At 41.8% G+C, this 17,195-nt stretch overlaps 1 protein-coding gene across 1 annotated transcript in view; it reads right to left on the bottom strand.

Annotated features, from left to right (window-relative positions):
- Positions 1-1,506: 1,506 nt before the first annotated feature.
- Positions 1,507-17,195, bottom strand: part of IGFN1 (immunoglobulin-like and fibronectin type III domain containing 1) — a 33,756-nt gene continuing 18,067 nt past the window's right edge. Inside the window, exons 13-30 of the mRNA XM_026063792.1 lie at positions 16,855-17,192; positions 16,573-16,806; positions 16,306-16,524; positions 16,055-16,242; positions 15,718-15,976; positions 14,773-15,378; positions 13,146-13,270; positions 11,960-12,101; positions 11,047-11,343; positions 9,934-10,233; positions 8,780-8,953; positions 7,683-7,811; positions 6,884-7,186; positions 5,627-5,715; positions 4,315-4,510; positions 3,376-3,675; positions 2,511-2,837; positions 1,507-1,706 (exon numbers count right to left, since the gene is read on the bottom strand). Coding sequence (XP_025919577.1) covers positions 1,693-1,706; positions 2,511-2,837; positions 3,376-3,675; positions 4,315-4,510; positions 5,627-5,715; positions 6,884-7,186; positions 7,683-7,811; positions 8,780-8,953; positions 9,934-10,233; positions 11,047-11,343; positions 11,960-12,101; positions 13,146-13,270; positions 14,773-15,378; positions 15,718-15,976; positions 16,055-16,242; positions 16,306-16,524; positions 16,573-16,806; positions 16,855-17,192 — 4,240 coding nt within the window. The 3' untranslated portion in view covers positions 1,507-1,692. The remainder of the gene's footprint in view (positions 1,707-2,510; positions 2,838-3,375; positions 3,676-4,314; positions 4,511-5,626; positions 5,716-6,883; positions 7,187-7,682; positions 7,812-8,779; positions 8,954-9,933; positions 10,234-11,046; positions 11,344-11,959; positions 12,102-13,145; positions 13,271-14,772; positions 15,379-15,717; positions 15,977-16,054; positions 16,243-16,305; positions 16,525-16,572; positions 16,807-16,854; positions 17,193-17,195) is intronic.

Below are 17,195 nucleotides of genomic sequence, written 5' to 3'. Positions count from 1 at the left end.
ACCCAGTAGCATGTACATAGGCTTCATCTGGGTGATCAAAGAGGGTTTGAGATAGCAGTCTCAACACAGAGGTGAGGGTTTTCACAATATAGACAGAATGATCCTTGCTTAAGCTTAAATGAAACATAAATGTACTCAGTAGCAGCCAGCACCAACCGTTTCAAGCAAGGAGAAGCATGAGATCACTTGCCATCAGTAAGTGGCTGGCTTATGCCAGTGTGTTTTTGGAACCTAATTTGAATGATTAGAAACTGCACTATTCGGACACTCCATCAGCATGCTCAGATATTAGTGAGAAATGAACTTATAAAAGCTTCAGATACATTGTTCTTTCAGGTCTAAATAAGAATCTACACAGGCATTATATGCTGAGGGGTGAACTTACATAGGCATTACGTGTGAAAACACTGTTGCAATGGAGATGGAATTGGCATTCAAGAACTGGCTGGGCTTCTGTCTCCAAAATAAACACTTACTCATGGTAGATTTTACTGAAATAAGGTTTAATTTCACAACTTACTGTTGCCATGTCTATACAACACTCCGTACAAAACATAATCAAGATCAGCATTTCAGCCCCGCAAAAATGTTTGACTAGCTGTATGAAAATTCAGTGGCTTTGAGTCTTTGATGTTGACTCTCCTGCCTTCTGTGATGCTGTCATGAAAGTACCTTTGGTCTTAAGGCTGCAGTGTTATACCTTTGGGAAGTCATCATACATTGTTGCTTTCCAGTCTCATTCTCCACTCAGTGATGGAATTTCCCAGCCGTGGTAGAGAATCTCTGGTGGTATCACATATTTCTGGTCAAACATGAAAGATTTTTAACCTCTTCTTCCATTATGCAAAAATATTCCAGGGATGTCATGAGGTAGGGGCAATTACATTTCAAAGATGATACTAATGTGATAGTTTAAGACCTCTATATCCTTTTCTATAGCACTTGCTATAGTAGTTTCTTAAAGTACAGCACTGATCTGCCCACACAAATACAACTGGTTCTAGATTTCCGTTCACTCCTTTCAATGCGTTTTCTCTGCCAGTAGTGCTTTGCTATGTTAGCCTAGCCTGAGAATATTTCTCATGCTCAGGTAAAGCTAACTGACAGTATTTAAAATGCAGACAGATACTCTTTTCAACTTTGGCGTTAAAGCAAACAATATGCTTAGCTGCTAACTGGTAGCGAAATACATGCAGAATGGTTTCTAGCAGAATTAGGAAACTTGCCAAGGATTACATGGAATCTAAAATGATTGCTGCAGATCAGAAATCCATAAGCCAAAAGGTCAGCTTCATAGAGTACAGTGTCAAGAAATGTTCTTGTGACAGCCTGACAACAGCTGGGTGGTATGACAGAATGGTCTCTCACACATGTGATCTCCATGGAAAGTTTCATTTTGGCCACATCCTTTTTCCTCTCATCTTCTGTGTTCTTGAAGCTTCTCATGTATTTTAAAAGTCATAGTGAAAAACCATGATCATTATGAAAAGACACAATTCCCTGAAAGCTTTTTTTCCATTTTGACTACAGTGCAGCACCAGGCTCAAAATACAACTACTGGATCAGAAAAATAAAACACTCAGACTATCATGCACATCTGAAGATAGATACATAGCTTTCATACAGAGCTAGTTCTCAATGAAAACTTTCTTGTTTTCATAGGAGCGCAGAGATATTTTCAGGAAGATCATGCTACAGGGAGGAGTCTGAAAATAAGAGGAAGAGAGAAGCAGCTCAATATTGTAATGAGGGAGACAGTCTGAAAGGTGTGCTGGAAGGAGAACCTGAAATGTTACAGGGCAGAAAAAAACAACGCATGAAAAAGGATTACAGGGATTTAATTGACCACTCATAATTGCTCTGCTCATTTTTCCACTCACATAATCCCACTGAGGTGTGCCAAATTGCATTAAAGGGAGAGTATTTGACTCAAAGTTAAGGATATTTCATGAGGAGCTGAGTAAAACCGTCAGCGATGTTTATCCGTAAGTATATCCACAATCCATCCATCCTCAACTACACTGATTTTCTATTCATGCCAGGATTTCCAATGACCCTTTTTTACACTTATCTCATATCCCTCCTTCCTCTCTTCTCATTGCCCTTAGTTACCTAACACCAGCTTTTTCCTCACCACTTCACCTAATCTTGCTATCACACAAGTCTTTTACCCTACCATTCCTGCCCTGTAGAAAAATCTAAATTAGATATCTTATTAAATGAAAATGGGATATTTCTTTCCAAAAGATTAGCTCAAGGTGAACCAAAACCTCTGGGCTCATGTAGAAATCAAGTCTTTTTTCAGATCTGCCTTTTAATTTCCATTTCTGTCTTTCACACTTGATCACTAATAGATTAATTTAAAATTCAGTAAAGCAGTCCAAATGCACTCTGCCTCACAGGAGATACTTTCTGTCACTAAAGCCCTATGGCAACCATTTTAAGGTGTCTTGGCAGCAATGACAAATCTTAACGTCACATGATGAATTACAGGCATTAAAGATTCTTACCTTTAATGGTGAGGAAGGCTTTGCTGAATGCACGGCCCAGTTTATTGGTGGCCTCTACCATGTATTCTCCTTCATCATTTTTTGCAACATCTAGGATCATCAGGGAGCAGACACCAAAGACATTTGTGCACAAATAAGTAGGATCCTTGGAGACGTCCCTGCCATCCTTATACCATGTGATCTTCGGTGGTGGATGGCCTGCAACTGCACAGCTCATATGACACTCAGTCCCAGTGGTCACCACATGAGGCTTCAACTGGACGAGGAATCTCGGGGGTTGAGTTTGATTAACTCCCCTGTATTCTGGTTGTTTGACTTGAAATTCAGCTGTTAAATAAAAACAAACAAAAAAATAAAAACCCAGCAACATACAAACATAAACTCAGATACTGTTCTGTGGGGATAGAAGTCAGAGCAAAGGATTGATTTTCAACTGTGACTTTTAACAACGGCATTCTACATTACAATTTGCCCAACATGCCATGCGCCTGTGAATTGTAATTTGTGGTTTATTCTCAAATTGACCAAATTTTAACCTTTAAGTCAGAAACTTTGGTTTCTGCAAACCTTAAGCCTCAGATTTTGCTGGGAATTCATTCTGTGATCAATTGTGTGTGACATAACTCCTGGAAATAAACGAATAATATCTGACTTGCAACAACGTCTGTGCAGAGAGGACAAGCCTTCCTTGCCAAACAGGAATTTCTTAGGTATCTCTATGCACTCTCATTCTGGGCAACTAAATGTTCACAGGAGGAGAGACCTATTTCAGAAGGCTGTACTAGAAACATTAAAATAATTAATTAGAAGGAACAAAGCATGACAACATGGGTACATTGATAGCTATTTGTAAAAGCCGTTTTACCCTTTTCTTTTCGAAGTCTCCAAGGCTGCACAGTTTCAGATGGACCACTGGCTCCCAAGTAATTTTTTGCCACAACCCTAAAGTAGTAGTCCCGGCCTGGGATAAGTTTGGTGAATGTGAACTTGTTGGTGTAGATCAGGTCACCCACCACGTGCCACAAGCCTTTCTGTGATTCACATTTCAGGACCGTGTAGTAGAGATTACTTTCCCATTTCTCAGACGCTGATGGCTTCCAGGTCACTGTCACTGTATTTGGCACATTCTCTTCTAATTCAATAGGTCCAGGGGACTGTGGGATATCTGTCAGATGAAGGCAAAAATACCAAAGATGTAGGGAAAGTGGCACAGTAGGGAACACTAAAACCTTCGAGGCCATCAGATATTCCAAGTCTAGCAGCTGAGTAAACATCCTGGTCATTGGAAGGGACAAAATTTGAATCTTCCTCCTTCAGATGCACATGAACTTCTCCTGCATTATACCAGCAGTGCTGGGCCTCTTCTCCTTCTTATGAATAGAGGTAGAAGATGATGGCTGATACAGCTATACTTTCTCAGCTTAGTGAGACAGCTTACAGAGTTGTTATGGCTACGACTAAATAAAGGTACTACAGCTTTTTACTGACTAGTTAATGCTAGGCTGTTACAAAGAGCATGAGCTGCTCTCCTGTGGTTTGCACTATCTAGCTTCATAACCTTGTGTATATAAGCAGACTCATTCTGGTAAGGAGGTGTAATTTAAATCAGTAGACTGCTCTGTCCCGCAGATATGGTCAAGTGATACCACAAAGTGGGTGGACTGAATCTCATGGAAAACTGTATTCCTTAGTTCTCCCTGTGCCTGCACTGCTTAACTGAATCAGAGCTCACTGTGCTCAGCTCAGCTCCTCGCCTACTGCCTACTCATCCCTAAATCTGCACGTATAGATAGTACTGAGTTACCTGTAACTTGAACTTGGAAGCTGAATGTTTCTTTATTCCCTGACCCATTCTGGAGCTCAACAGTGTAGGTGCCACTGTCAGAGAACTCAGCTGCTTCGATCAGCAGTTGGGTGGTACCATGTTCAGTGTTTATTGTGGCCCTTTTTGGTAGAGGAAGCCCGTCCTTTAACCAGGTCACTACCGGATCTGGAGATGCCTACAAAGAGCAACACAGGTTACAGCCCACCTGTTTTGTCTCCAGTTTATGTCTTTACACCTTTAACATTGTCATCTTCTCCCAAATGTATATCTACATGACACAATCCATTGACATGTAGAAACACCTGAGCTGGATCTAAACAAATTAGATCCAAATGGAAGATTATGATAATAATGATGATAACCTGTTTCCAGTGCCTGAGCAACCCCCTTCAGAGCTAGTTCAGATAACTCTGCAAAGTTCTATTTTGTTTCTCTAATTTTAACTTTTGTTTCTTTAACTTTTGTTTTGTTTCTTTAACTTTTAAATCCTATAAAGAAACTTTAGTTTCTTTGTAACTTTTTTCTTTCTTTCTTTCTTTCTTTCTTTTGTTGTACTAAGATGCTCAGGTATAACTATGTCAAACAAGGTGTGCTGGATCAAGAAAAACAGATGGTAACAGTAGTTACTATTTTGTACTTTTTAAAATATCTGCTGGTTTTGGAAAGTAAAAGGATCCTCTGTAGGATATCTTTCTATTGTGCCATCTTTGGTCTTTATTCCCCAAGATAGCACCTGAGCTAAAGGAAGGCCAGCAAATATGCACACTTTTCCTTCATCAACCTCTTCCTGATATCCTAGGCCTTACCTGTATTGCTCCAAGCTTAGGTCAAAGCACATAGCATTTCTACCAGCGCAAACCCCTTTCTTAGGTAATACAAGTAAAGTACTGCTGTTTAGTAAGTTGAATACAGTCAGCAGGATGTTGTTAGAAATCCTACCTTTGGGTCTTCCAAGGGAGTCGGGGGAAATCAGCTGATGAATCTAAGCATGCAAGTTTAGTAGCAGATGATGATAATATTGAGTACTGTTCATCCAACCATATCAAAGTGCCTTGTTTGCAGAGATTAATGAATGACCATAATCTCATAACCCACTAATACCAAAAGTGACATATGAATTGTTGTTGTTTTCCTTGTGCAGAAAGTTTACAAAGTAAAAGCAGCTTAAAGGATTTGCCCAGGATCTTGTAAAAATTCCACACCAAGAAAAAATAGCTCAGTTTACATGTCTGCTACTGGCTACAGCATAAAAACACATGGGGATTTCTTATGAAACCATTTGAAAACTTACTTCAAAGGGAATTGGCACTCGGATGGTATTGCCTGCTTTTATAATCAGGAAGCTTTTCACCCTGTCATCTATTAGAAACCTGGGAGGAACTAGAAAAGACAGTGATTACAATCAAAGGTTATATGCTATGACAAAGTTATTGACAGACAAACTCATATGCATGTGTCTGATACTCCTAAAGTCTTTCCAACAGCTCGCTTGTGGGCTATTGATAAAATCATAGTGGTATTGTTGAAAAAGAGCTCCTTGATTCAGCACCAGAGCTCCTTGCTAACCATTACAGCTTTTAAATTTTACTATTATTTATTTACCACTACAACTAAACAAGGGTACTGATGTAAAAATATTTTCACATGATGTCACGACATCTCAATCATGGATAAAGAGGCTCTTTGACACACTTTACCCTGTCGCATGGATGATATTCTACATAAAATGATATTTATGGAAAAGGAAACTGCAATAGATGCTTATGAAAGATATAGTCATGAGAACAGCTGAACTAAGAGTATTTTTTGACCATTTCAAAAGTTCTTTGTGTATTTGAGATTTTCACGTGACCTAGCGAAATAGCAAGCTATGAACACTGAAAACCCCAGATGACATCCTCAGAAAACAGGCCTGAGTTTACTAAAAATACTTTTCATATAATATTCTTTTTTAATATTCTTTTTTCTTTTCACCAATATAATATACTATTGTATTTAACTTTTTATTTTTTTAATTACACATTTTGCTTCTTTTTCTTGTTTCCATTCAATAACATTTCAAATCTGATCTTTTGGAAAAGCTGAAGAACAGAAAGAAAAAAAACCCACCTTATAAGTGACTATTTTATATGTTACAAATTTTCTCAACTTTTGAAAAGTTATAAAGTGATAGGACTGCAGACTGTGGGATTCATTTCACCTAACAGTGAAGGCGCTCTGTGTGAGAGGCAAAATGTAAATCTGTGGAAAAATATTTGGGGTTCTTGTATCGTAATGAGTCTCTAACATGAGCTTACCACCCTGTGCATTGTACATTTATTGTCAGTTGAATCTTCAGATTTTCCTGATGAAGTAACAAAACAAGAGCATACTCGAAAGGAGCAACGTCGTACTTGTCCTTCTGCTACCGCCTGGGACTTAAAAGAAGCTCTTGTCACAGTGACCCACAGACTAAAATACCACAGTCCAAATTTCCAGCAAAGTCGTCTGTGTCCTGTTACCTATAGAAGGACCTAGTTCATTTTGAAAGCAGCCCACTTTGACTTACCAACAGGAAGAGCAGCTTCAATGAAAGTTTCAAGCTCTGCAGCTTCTCCTAGGCCACTGTCATTGAGGGCTCTCACACGTAGGAAGTACAACTCTTTGGTTTGCAGGCCTTTAACTGTGTACGTGGTTGCCTTTATAGGAAGAGCACTGCATTTGGTCCATTTGAGGTTGTCATAAGATCGCATCTCTACCTCATAGCCTTTCACATCAACCCCGCCTTTTGGCTCAGGTTTTCTCCATGTCAGGGTGATGCTAGTGCTGTCACTGCTGGCCACTCTAAGGTCCCTCACTTGACCTGGAGGTTCTGAAATGAGAAATTTTATTTCATCTGTTTTTTTAAGACTTCTGTACCCCCTTTTCAGTCACTTCCTGAGATTCTCAACATTCTTGCAGCGCACTGGATATCCACCCTGCTATTTTGCTTCCAGTTTGTCCCAGTTCTTCAGAGCTGGATCGAGGCTCCTGCTCCCACCTATAGTGCAGCACAGTCTGCAACACTCTTGTAGTGCTCTGTGACTCATCCTAAGTACCTCTTCACACTGCCTGTTGCTCCCACACTGCACATTGCTCCTGCACAGGAAGTCTGCCACACCTTGACTTACTCATCACACAGAAAATCCTTCCATTCCTTTCTCATGCAGACAGTGGATTCTCAGCCATGAAACAGGTCTCCAATTATTTCATTTTTGCCTTCACATATTTTAAAAACCATTTTAAAACATTGCTTCTCCACAAACTCCCCCAGTCTACATCCTGCTTTAAGCATCCCCAAGCCAGACAGATGGGGGCAGTTCACTTACTTGTGGAATCCTGAGCAAAGACAGGCTGTGATGGTGCACTGGCCTCTCCTACACCAGCAGCATTGACTGCTGCCACACGAAATTCATACTGCAGCCCCATCTTGAGATTGGTCATTTTCAATTTCCTGTCTGCAGGAAGAAAAGGAGCGTGTTGGCTCAGGTGAGCAGTTCCCCAAGCAGTAAACGGTGACACAATGATGTTGGACTTTATGCCATGTAGAACAGCACACTGAATAATTCTCAGGAGCTATGTATAAATGCTGTCACACTTTCCTCTGCCCTTCCCTGTTCTAGCGCATAGGTACTTCTGGGATGTGTTCATTGTATTCCCTTTCAGATCAGACGCCATCTGAGAGCGATTAAGTCAGAGAAAGGAAAAATACTGCTTTTCCTCATGGGATAATCCTAAACTCTTCTATACCAGATAGGAAGTCCTAGCCTGCACCTGACAGATAATTAACAGCTATAGTCAAAACACATTTTGGAGCACATACACATCACTTGGGTTTCTTTATGTCCCTTGCATTTATAAATTCCTGTCTGCCACGTTTCCAGCACTAGGATTAAGGACAGCATTTCTATGTGTGAAGTGAAGATTTTAGTTCTAGAAACTGAAGATGTCAGTTTATCCATAGAGGAGCTATGTCCCAAGATGCAGCAGTGACCTTCTCTGCACTCTTCCCTAGCCATACACTTACACACCATCTAGATAAGACCTCTCCTGAGAGCAATAAGAGATCATAACCCTCCTCCCAGGCATTCAACTGTCTATGAATCAAGGACTGGCTTTGCTTTGATGCAGCTGTGCAACCTTGGCTTAGACTTCTGAAAAAATTGCTTAGCTGTGAGAAAGAGTGTAGACTAGGTAAGAAGGTAAAACTTCAGACGGGGTAAACATGGTTGAGATGGGGACAGTTAGCAGCTCAAGAATTTAAGAGGAAAAACACTGATGTGAAAAGGTATAAAAACCTAAGCAGGAAACAAGGGGTGAGAAGACAGCAACTTCACATCAAAGATCAGCGTATTACCTTCTAAGCTGGCTGAACCTTTTGTCTTTTTGACATTTTCCAGCCTGTTCCAGGGTTTAAGCTACCTACCTGCTACAGGCACATTGGTGACTGGCACCCAGGTATTGGTACCCTTCTCGCGTTTTTGAACAATGTACCCCACAATTCGGGAACTGCCAGTTTTACGAGGTGCTTTCCAGGATATTGTGATGGTTCCTTTGCTGGCACTGATGATCTCAGGGGGATCTGGGGGACCAGGTGAAGCTAGAAGGAGATTAGAATTTTATTATTAGCAAGCATTTTTTTCTTTGCAAGGCAAGGAACTGCTCCAAGTAATTTCTTCCTTCAGCTTCCTCACTGTATTCATATGGATATGTTTTGAAGACCTGAATGAAAACATATCATTGTATATCCTATTTCCCACACAAACAGGATCCAGGAGCATAGACCTCCTTTCCTAAAGTTGCTTTCATGAATGACCTGCTGTCATCACCACCAAGAATTACACTGTCAGCCTACAGAGAGAAGCGTGTACATTCTTACACCATAGGAAAGGTCAGTGTTAATCTTGCTTTTAATGTTAGAAATTGGGATCAGGATGGATTTTCTAGTTCCCCTGCTAGAGCCCTCAAAATATAGCAACACTACTGAAAGGCACAACAATGAAAAATTAGCAGAAGAATTTATCTTTGCAAAGGATGGCCTGTAATTGTATGAATGAAAACGCAGATAGAAGAAAATGAGAAATAGAGTATTGCTCTCTCACTAGTACTATGTTCATGCTTGTGATAAAACCGTTCTAATATTTTAATTCATTGGCAGACTCAAAGAATAGAATTGCTTATTTGGAAATCAGGGGTATGAAGTGATCATACTAAAAAGTGCTGCAGGCACTGAGAGACTCTCTTGCCTGTGGAGTTAAGAAAAGGCCTTGCATGTGTTCTTTGTAGTCATCCAAGGAAGAAGTTTTTCTGGTCTTGATGCGCATTGCATTTCCCCCATTAACTTGTTTTAGAATTCAGATTGGAACAAAACTGAAAATTTAACACTGTCTCACTCAGTACCATCAAAGCCTACAAGAAGCTCCTAGTCTTGATGCGAAATCTTCACAGGTTTGTTCAGCCAGAATGCAGATTCAGATCTGTAGCAACATCCAAAATGCAGTGAATTCTCCTTGATATCAGCTTTAATAATGAATTTCCCACATGGTCGTAAGAATATAATTTTAAAAAGTTCTTCCTTACCTTTACAGACAGCCTTCACCTCATCTGATTCCAGTGCATCACTGGTTCCCTCTGCATTCACAGCTCGCACCCTGAAGTAGTAGCTCATGTCTTGTTCTACTTTGTTGGTGGTGAAAGTGGTACAGCTTTTGGGGGTTTCTCCCAAAGTCACCCAGTCTTGCTTGCCTGCTTGCTGCCTCTCGACAATATAGCTTTGCACTGGTTTGCCCCCATCATCCTTTGGGGGCTTCCAATGAATGGTGATGTCACCTGGGGAGCTTTCTACAACTCTGATGGGTCCTGTGGGTTGCTGTGGCTTGTCTGAAAAGAGGAACACAACAACTGCAAGTTGGCTCTAGATTCAGACATGTTCTTGGGTTTGGAGCAATCATTGTTTCTTGCTCACCAGCTGGGAGAGTTGGTTCCAGCTAGAATATATGCATAATTGCAAAATGAGGTACAGGGACTTGAATTGCCTCTTCCAACATCCACTCTTCTCCTAAGTTTTGATAAGGGGTAAGAAGCCAGGCCCTTGCTCCTCGGGTTGATTACTSCCATGAGCACTGTATCAAGTCAGCTCCCAGATAAGGATGAACATCTTTTCTGGACAAAAACAGCAGACTTTTACGGTAGGACTGAACTTGGCCTGGATAATCTGTTTTTAAATATGCCTGTAGTCTGCACCTAACAAGGCCCAGCCATGCCAAGTGACATGGACCATACCAGTTTGCAGGCAGTATGCCCCACAGTTAGTACCACAGTCCTGGACTGCCATGGCTGCCTGCCAGCTGATGTGCCTGGGTCTTCTTTGCATGTGCTCATGGCATATGAGATGATTTTGTAGTAACTTGAAGTGCGGGCACAGTCAGAATCCCTTATTGTAAACATACCCCTTTGACCTTACCAAAGTCAATGCAAGTTCAAGAAATTCTGCAGTTCTAGGAATTATATATATTTCTAGCTGGGTACTTCAGAAGAGAGGTAAGAATAGATGTTCCTATGAGCAGCATTCATAAAAGCCTTATTCATCTTGAAATACATTGTAGCCCTAAATAAGATTGTCACCAGTGCTACTCAGGCTCCCCTGCCTGAGCTTTACAGTGAAAGCCACAGTGGATGTTACAGAGTTCTCACCTATTACCACAAGCTTTAGGTTGATCTCCAGGACTCCATGGTCATTCTTCAGCCTCACTTTGTAATCCCCACAGTCCTTTCTCTCACTGCTGGAGATGGACAACATGGTAAAGGTATCTGCTTTATCAACACGAATCCTTGTGTCATCTACTAGCTCCATTCTGTCCTTTAGCCATGTTGCTCTGATTGGTAGCTGGCCCTCAAAAGGGATCTTTATCTTTATTTTCTGCCCAGCCTTGGCCACAGTAGGAACATTTGTTAGGTTTTTGAGGAGAACTTTGTCAACCTGAGGAGGATCTAAGCAGACAATACAAGGTTATTAATAACTGCAATTCAAAAGAGTATAAAGCTCACCTTGGAGGGAAGGACTTCTCTGTATTCATGGTTGCTGTATATTGCAAACAATATTTAATCTGGCTCTTTGGGGCTTGTGCAAACTGAATCAGTGCTGTTCATGATGATGCCGGTGATGCTTAGAGGCTCACAACATTTGAATCTTCTCCTTCAGCTGCATGCAGAGTGCACATGCACTTTGCTACAGGAAAATTGTCACAAAGTATTTATGGTATCATACTGTGCTTGTCGCTGGAGCAAATTTTGTCCTGAATGCGTAATCTCAGAGGCAGTACACTAAACACACACAAGAATGAAGAAACTGGTTTGATGAAGTGTTATGTGCATGCCAAAACCTTGGAGTTAATGATAGGAGCTATTCAGGAAGACTCCCTGATTAAATTTGGAATTACAAAATGCACCAATCTATATCAAAAACATCTCCCATATCTTTGTAGATTCTTTATTATAAAGCTGTCTTGATGACGAACTATAGAACTCATAGAAAATGTATTACATTTCAAGCACATCAAGGCTAGCACGCTGCATTAAAGAATGGGAGTAGTTTGAACAGACTCACCTTCAACAAAAATAGAAGCTTCAGTTTTTATTTCTGCAGCTTCAAACTTATATTTTCCAGCATGAATATCTTCTACTTTGTTAATAATCAGTTTGTGGACTGAGCCTTCCTTTTCAAAAAGGACTCCATCCATGCTTTTTAACTACAAAGCAAAGCACAGAGACCTAGTCTTAAAAAAAACAAAAAACAAAAAAAAAACCCAACCAACAATCCAAACTTTAATAAGACAGAAATCTTAGACATATGACCTAACTCCTCAAAGGAAAATTGACAAATAAATTTGAAATATAATTTAAAAGTTCCAGGAATGCTCTGTGTGTTTGAAGCAACTGTAACCAATAGCTGTGCCGGAGCCAGTCTTCTCACAATAGCAACAAGCACTGAAAACAGAGCAATTCCCAGAGAACAGCACCTTTTAGGAAACCTCAGCTGTGCTTACAACATTCCTCCACCATAACGCGTTATTAATGCACAAGAAACATCCTGCTATGGTCCAAATTGTTCAATAGCAATAATATTCTGGGATTATTTACCTGGTAACACTGCATATAAGCACTAATGCACCAACATATTCCCCATAGAGCCTTGATTCAAAGTCCATTAAAGTAAATGGGAGATTTACCTTGAGCTACAATCCTAAAATATTAGGAATAATATCTGCAAGCTCTCTCTTTCTATTCTTAATGCTAACTTTGGCCCATGCTTGAGCATGACACCTCTGAACTCCTACAGTATCCTCTGGATTCCAGAGTCCATGGAATATGATATATATGGTTGACCTTATGCACTGATCTGAAGAAGTATTCTTGCTGTTATGCRTTTCTGAGGATCATGTCCTCAAACTGAAGATCCTCTGAAGATTCACCCTTGCTTTTTGCATGTTTCTGTCACACATCAGACATCCACATTGAAAGGAAAAGACCTGTCCCATCTCCACCCATGAAAAAAGGATGGAAAACACAAACCCTCCTGGTGTCAACAAGAATGGAAATGCCTTTAAGCAGGAAGAGGGAAGAAACTTTGCTGGGTTTCTATCAGGAATTTTAGTCTAAACAGGCTCCTGTGCAATTCTTCTGGGGCCATACTCAGACCACTGTGAGAACGGCAGGGGGAGGGACACCTTGACACACTACACGAGAGGTAAAGCCAGAAAGCAGAGCACCACTAATCAAAGAAAACAACCTACCTTTAATCCATCTTTAAACCAGGTTCCTTTCACTTCATCATTACTGACAGTGCAAGACAGCTCAGCTGGCTCCCCTTTCAGGACTCTGACATCTACTAATGGTTTATTGACATGACAGCGTGGTGCTGAAGGTTCAGGAAAAAAAATGTATAAAAGATGCTATCTCTGCGTTACACAAGAGCAGAGACTGACAAAGAGCAATATATAAACAAAAATGCACGTGTAGGTGAGGAGAAAGCTTTTTAAAAAATATACTGTAGTCATGACAGGGTTTTGTACCAAGATGTTATGGGCCAACTGGCATAAACTCATTGCTTTGGAGGATATGCCAACTGGCCTGCATTCAATACGGCACTTACATCAACCTAATGGACAGTGAATTCATCACAAATCAGATTATCCATCTACAGATTTGCTATTTTAAATCTATGCTAATTGTCTTGGCTCCATCTACAGCCAGTGGGGAAAAAAACAGGCTCCTCCAGGACATGGATGTCCTATTTTATTATTCTTTCCCATTATTGTTCTTTTTTGCTACATTGACCAGATACAGGGCAGCTCAAGTGGTCTCACCAAACAGTCCCAGTCATACTATTCTCTACCCCTTGTATTCCCTTTCTTCCCTCCCAAGTTCTTCCCCTTTAACATCTTCATCCTCTCTCAAATAAACAGTATGCCCCTATTTACCCTTTCTCCATTGGCCCCAATTTTCCTGATTTTACACCTTTATTTGTATTTATGTTATGGTTGCCTCAGAAATTTCTAACTTGGTCAGCAGTTCCTTTAGGCTAATATCCTCCTTTTATATATATATAAAGTTTCTCATTTCTACCATTTCTCATGTCATCATCTTGATACTGTAGCCACCGGTCAGGGTCATACAGATGCATACACATTATTCTCCTTTTCCTATATGTAACACTTTATAATCTCTCATGTTAAAAGAGACAAGAGCTCTTTACATTAGGCCTAATGTGCCCATTAATTCAACATAATGGGGCACAGAGCGGTTCCCAGAACTGTTGAAAAATGCAGTTCTTTGCAGTAGGTGTTAGAACAAATAAAGAGAAATGCTAAGTTTTAAACTGCAGCAAAATCAAAGAAATAAAGCCATATTCCTCAAAACTAAATGGGAACTAACATGTTTGTGAACTGAAGCTTGTTGCATGTATGCTCTGAATCATTTATTTGAATGAACACATATCTGCTTTACATAATTTACATAATCTTTCATTTTACCACATGGAAATGAGTTGCAAAAGACTTTGAAAAGAATTTTTTTTTAAATTAAAATCCTGTCCTCTCTGAGCTCTGGAGTATGGGTCAGCCTCATTGGTCACTGGTAGAATTGCAAGTGTTCCGAGCACATCTAAACCACATTCAAGGTACATGCTCAAAATTTGAGTTACCCAAATTAATGGATATTTTAAGGTAGTTTGATCTGAAGGTACTTGTCTACAGAAAAACAGCAAATCAGTGGTAGAATTAGGAACAGATCTCAGGATAAACAAATTTCTCTGTATAACTGTACTTGTCTTAACCATAAGGTTAAACTCTCTCCAGGATTAGAAATGTGAATATCAAAATGCAAACACCAGCAACACGAAAATCATCGGTTAAGACATACCTTTCAAATCATCTTTGGGAAAACATCTTCTTTTTTCCATACTGTCTGTATTCTTCAAGTATTCTTTTGCATTAATATCAAGGCCAGGCATCTGTTTTCTTCGGTTTATTGAAGAAAGTCCACCATCAAGACCTGACATCTGATCATAAGCCAGTGAACCTTCACCAAGAACACCTGACTTCCTCCCATCAGCAGATCTGTTATGGGATTTACTTCCTGCTCCACCAAAGGAAGAATCCTTCCTATAATAGGAGCCTAACTGTCCTAAATCCCTGTCTTCACCCCTGGCACTTCCTTGACCTGAAAGTGAATCTCTGTCATCAGTTGAACCTCTGCGTCCTGATCCTCTGAAATCACTGTGAGCACCAGTTCCAGCTTTATCTCGCATAGAAAATTTGCCAGGATGGGAATCCAGCCCAGATTCACCACCAAGTCCAACAGCACCTACCACACCTTCTCTACCACGGAATGAATGCAACTCTCTTTCATCACTTCCGAACCTGCCAACACCACCTGCCCCAGCCCTGGAGCCAGCTGACACACCTTCCTTGCCATAGGGAGACCCAGCAGCTTGTATTGCAGAGGCACCAACAACCCCCCCACCTTCTGAAGATGATCTGCCATGAGGAAAAGCAGCTCCTCCTGTTCCACCTAAATATCCTTGAGCTCTGCTCAGCATAGCATCCTTGCTGTGATAAGATCCCATTCCTTCTTCATCTCCAAAAGGAAAACGAGCAGCTCCAACCACACCCAGAGCTGAGAGACCATCTTTTCTATAGGAAGAGCCAACACCCCTTGCACTAGCACCACCAACACCTGTTCCAGCTGAAAGACCATACTTTCCATAGGGAGAAGCAACACCTCCCAAACCACCAATGCCTGTACCATCAACACCAGCCCCAGTTCCTATTCCCGCAGGAAGTCCATCCTTTCCATAAGGAGAACCAACACCAACACCACCAACAGCAACAACAGTCCCAGCTGGAAGACCATCCTTTCCATAGGGAGAACCAACACCTCCCAAACCACCAACGCCTGTACCATCAACACCAGCCCCAGTTCCTATTCCCACAGGAAGTCCATCCTTTCCATAGGGAGTCCCAACACCACCTGCACCTAGTACTCCTGCACCACCAGCTATACCAACACCAGCCCAAGCTGGGAGACCATCCTTTCCACAGGAAGACCCAACTCCCCCTGCACCCTCCACACTAGCACCACCAGGCCCAGCTCTCATTTCCAATGGAAGACTGTCCCTTCCATATGGAGAGACAGCTGCCACTGTACCAGCTATACCAACACCAGCCCCAGATAGGAGACCACCCTTTCCATAGGAAGATACAGCTCCCCCTGCACCAGCTACACCTGCACCACTGGCACCTGTCCCAGCTGCCATTCCCCCTGGAAGACCATCTTTTCCGTAGGGAGAGCCAATTCCTCCTACACCAGGACCACCAACACCAGTCCCAGCTGGAAGACCATCCTTTCCAAAGGGATAGCCAAATCCTCCCACACCATCAACACCAGTCCCACATGGGAAACCATCCTTTCCATAGAGAGTCCCAGCATCTCCCAAACCACCAATACTACCAACATCAACACCAGTCCCAGCTGGTAGACTGTCTTTTCCATAGGGAGAGCCAATTCCTCTTGCACCAGCAACACCTGCTCCACCAACACCAGCCCCAGCTGGAAGACCATCCTTTCCGAAGGGAGAACCAACACCTCTCAAACCACCAAGACCAGCCCCAGCTAGGAGGCTGTCCTTTCCATAGGGAGAACCAACACCTCCCACACCACCAACACTAGCAACATCAACACCAGCCCCAGCTGGAAGACCATCCTTTCCATAGGGAGAGCCAAATCCTCCTGCACCAGCTACACCAGTACCACCAACACCAGTCCCAGCTGGAAGACCATCCTTTCCATAGGGAGTCCCAACACCTCCCACACCACCAACACCAGCCCCAGCTGGAAGACCATCCTTTCCATAGGGAGAACCAACACCTCCCACACCACCAACACCAGCCCCAGCTGGAAAACCATCCTTTCCATAGGGAGTCCCAACACATCCTAGACCACCAACACTAGCGCCATCAACACCAGCCCCAGCTGGAAGACCATCCTTTCCATAGGGAGAGCCAAAACCTCCTGCACCAGCTACACCTGCAACACCAACACCAGCCCCACCTGGAGGGCCATCTTTTCCATAGGGTGTCCCAACACCTCCCACACCACCAACACTAGCAACATCAACAGCAGTCCCAGCTGGAAGACCATCCTTTCCATATGGAGTCCCAACACATCCCAGACCACCAATACTAGCACCATCAACACCAGCCTCAGCTGGAAGACCATCCTTTCCATAGGGAGAGCCAAATCCTCCTGCACCAGCTACACCAGCACCACCCACACCAGTCCCA

This window comes from Apteryx rowi, unplaced genomic scaffold (assembly GCF_003343035.1).
Source record: "Apteryx rowi isolate R43461 unplaced genomic scaffold, aptRow1 scaffold_200, whole genome shotgun sequence".
Lineage (NCBI taxonomy): Eukaryota > Metazoa > Chordata > Aves > Apterygiformes > Apterygidae > Apteryx > Apteryx rowi.
This window is presented reverse-complemented; position numbering and strand designations above follow the sequence as displayed.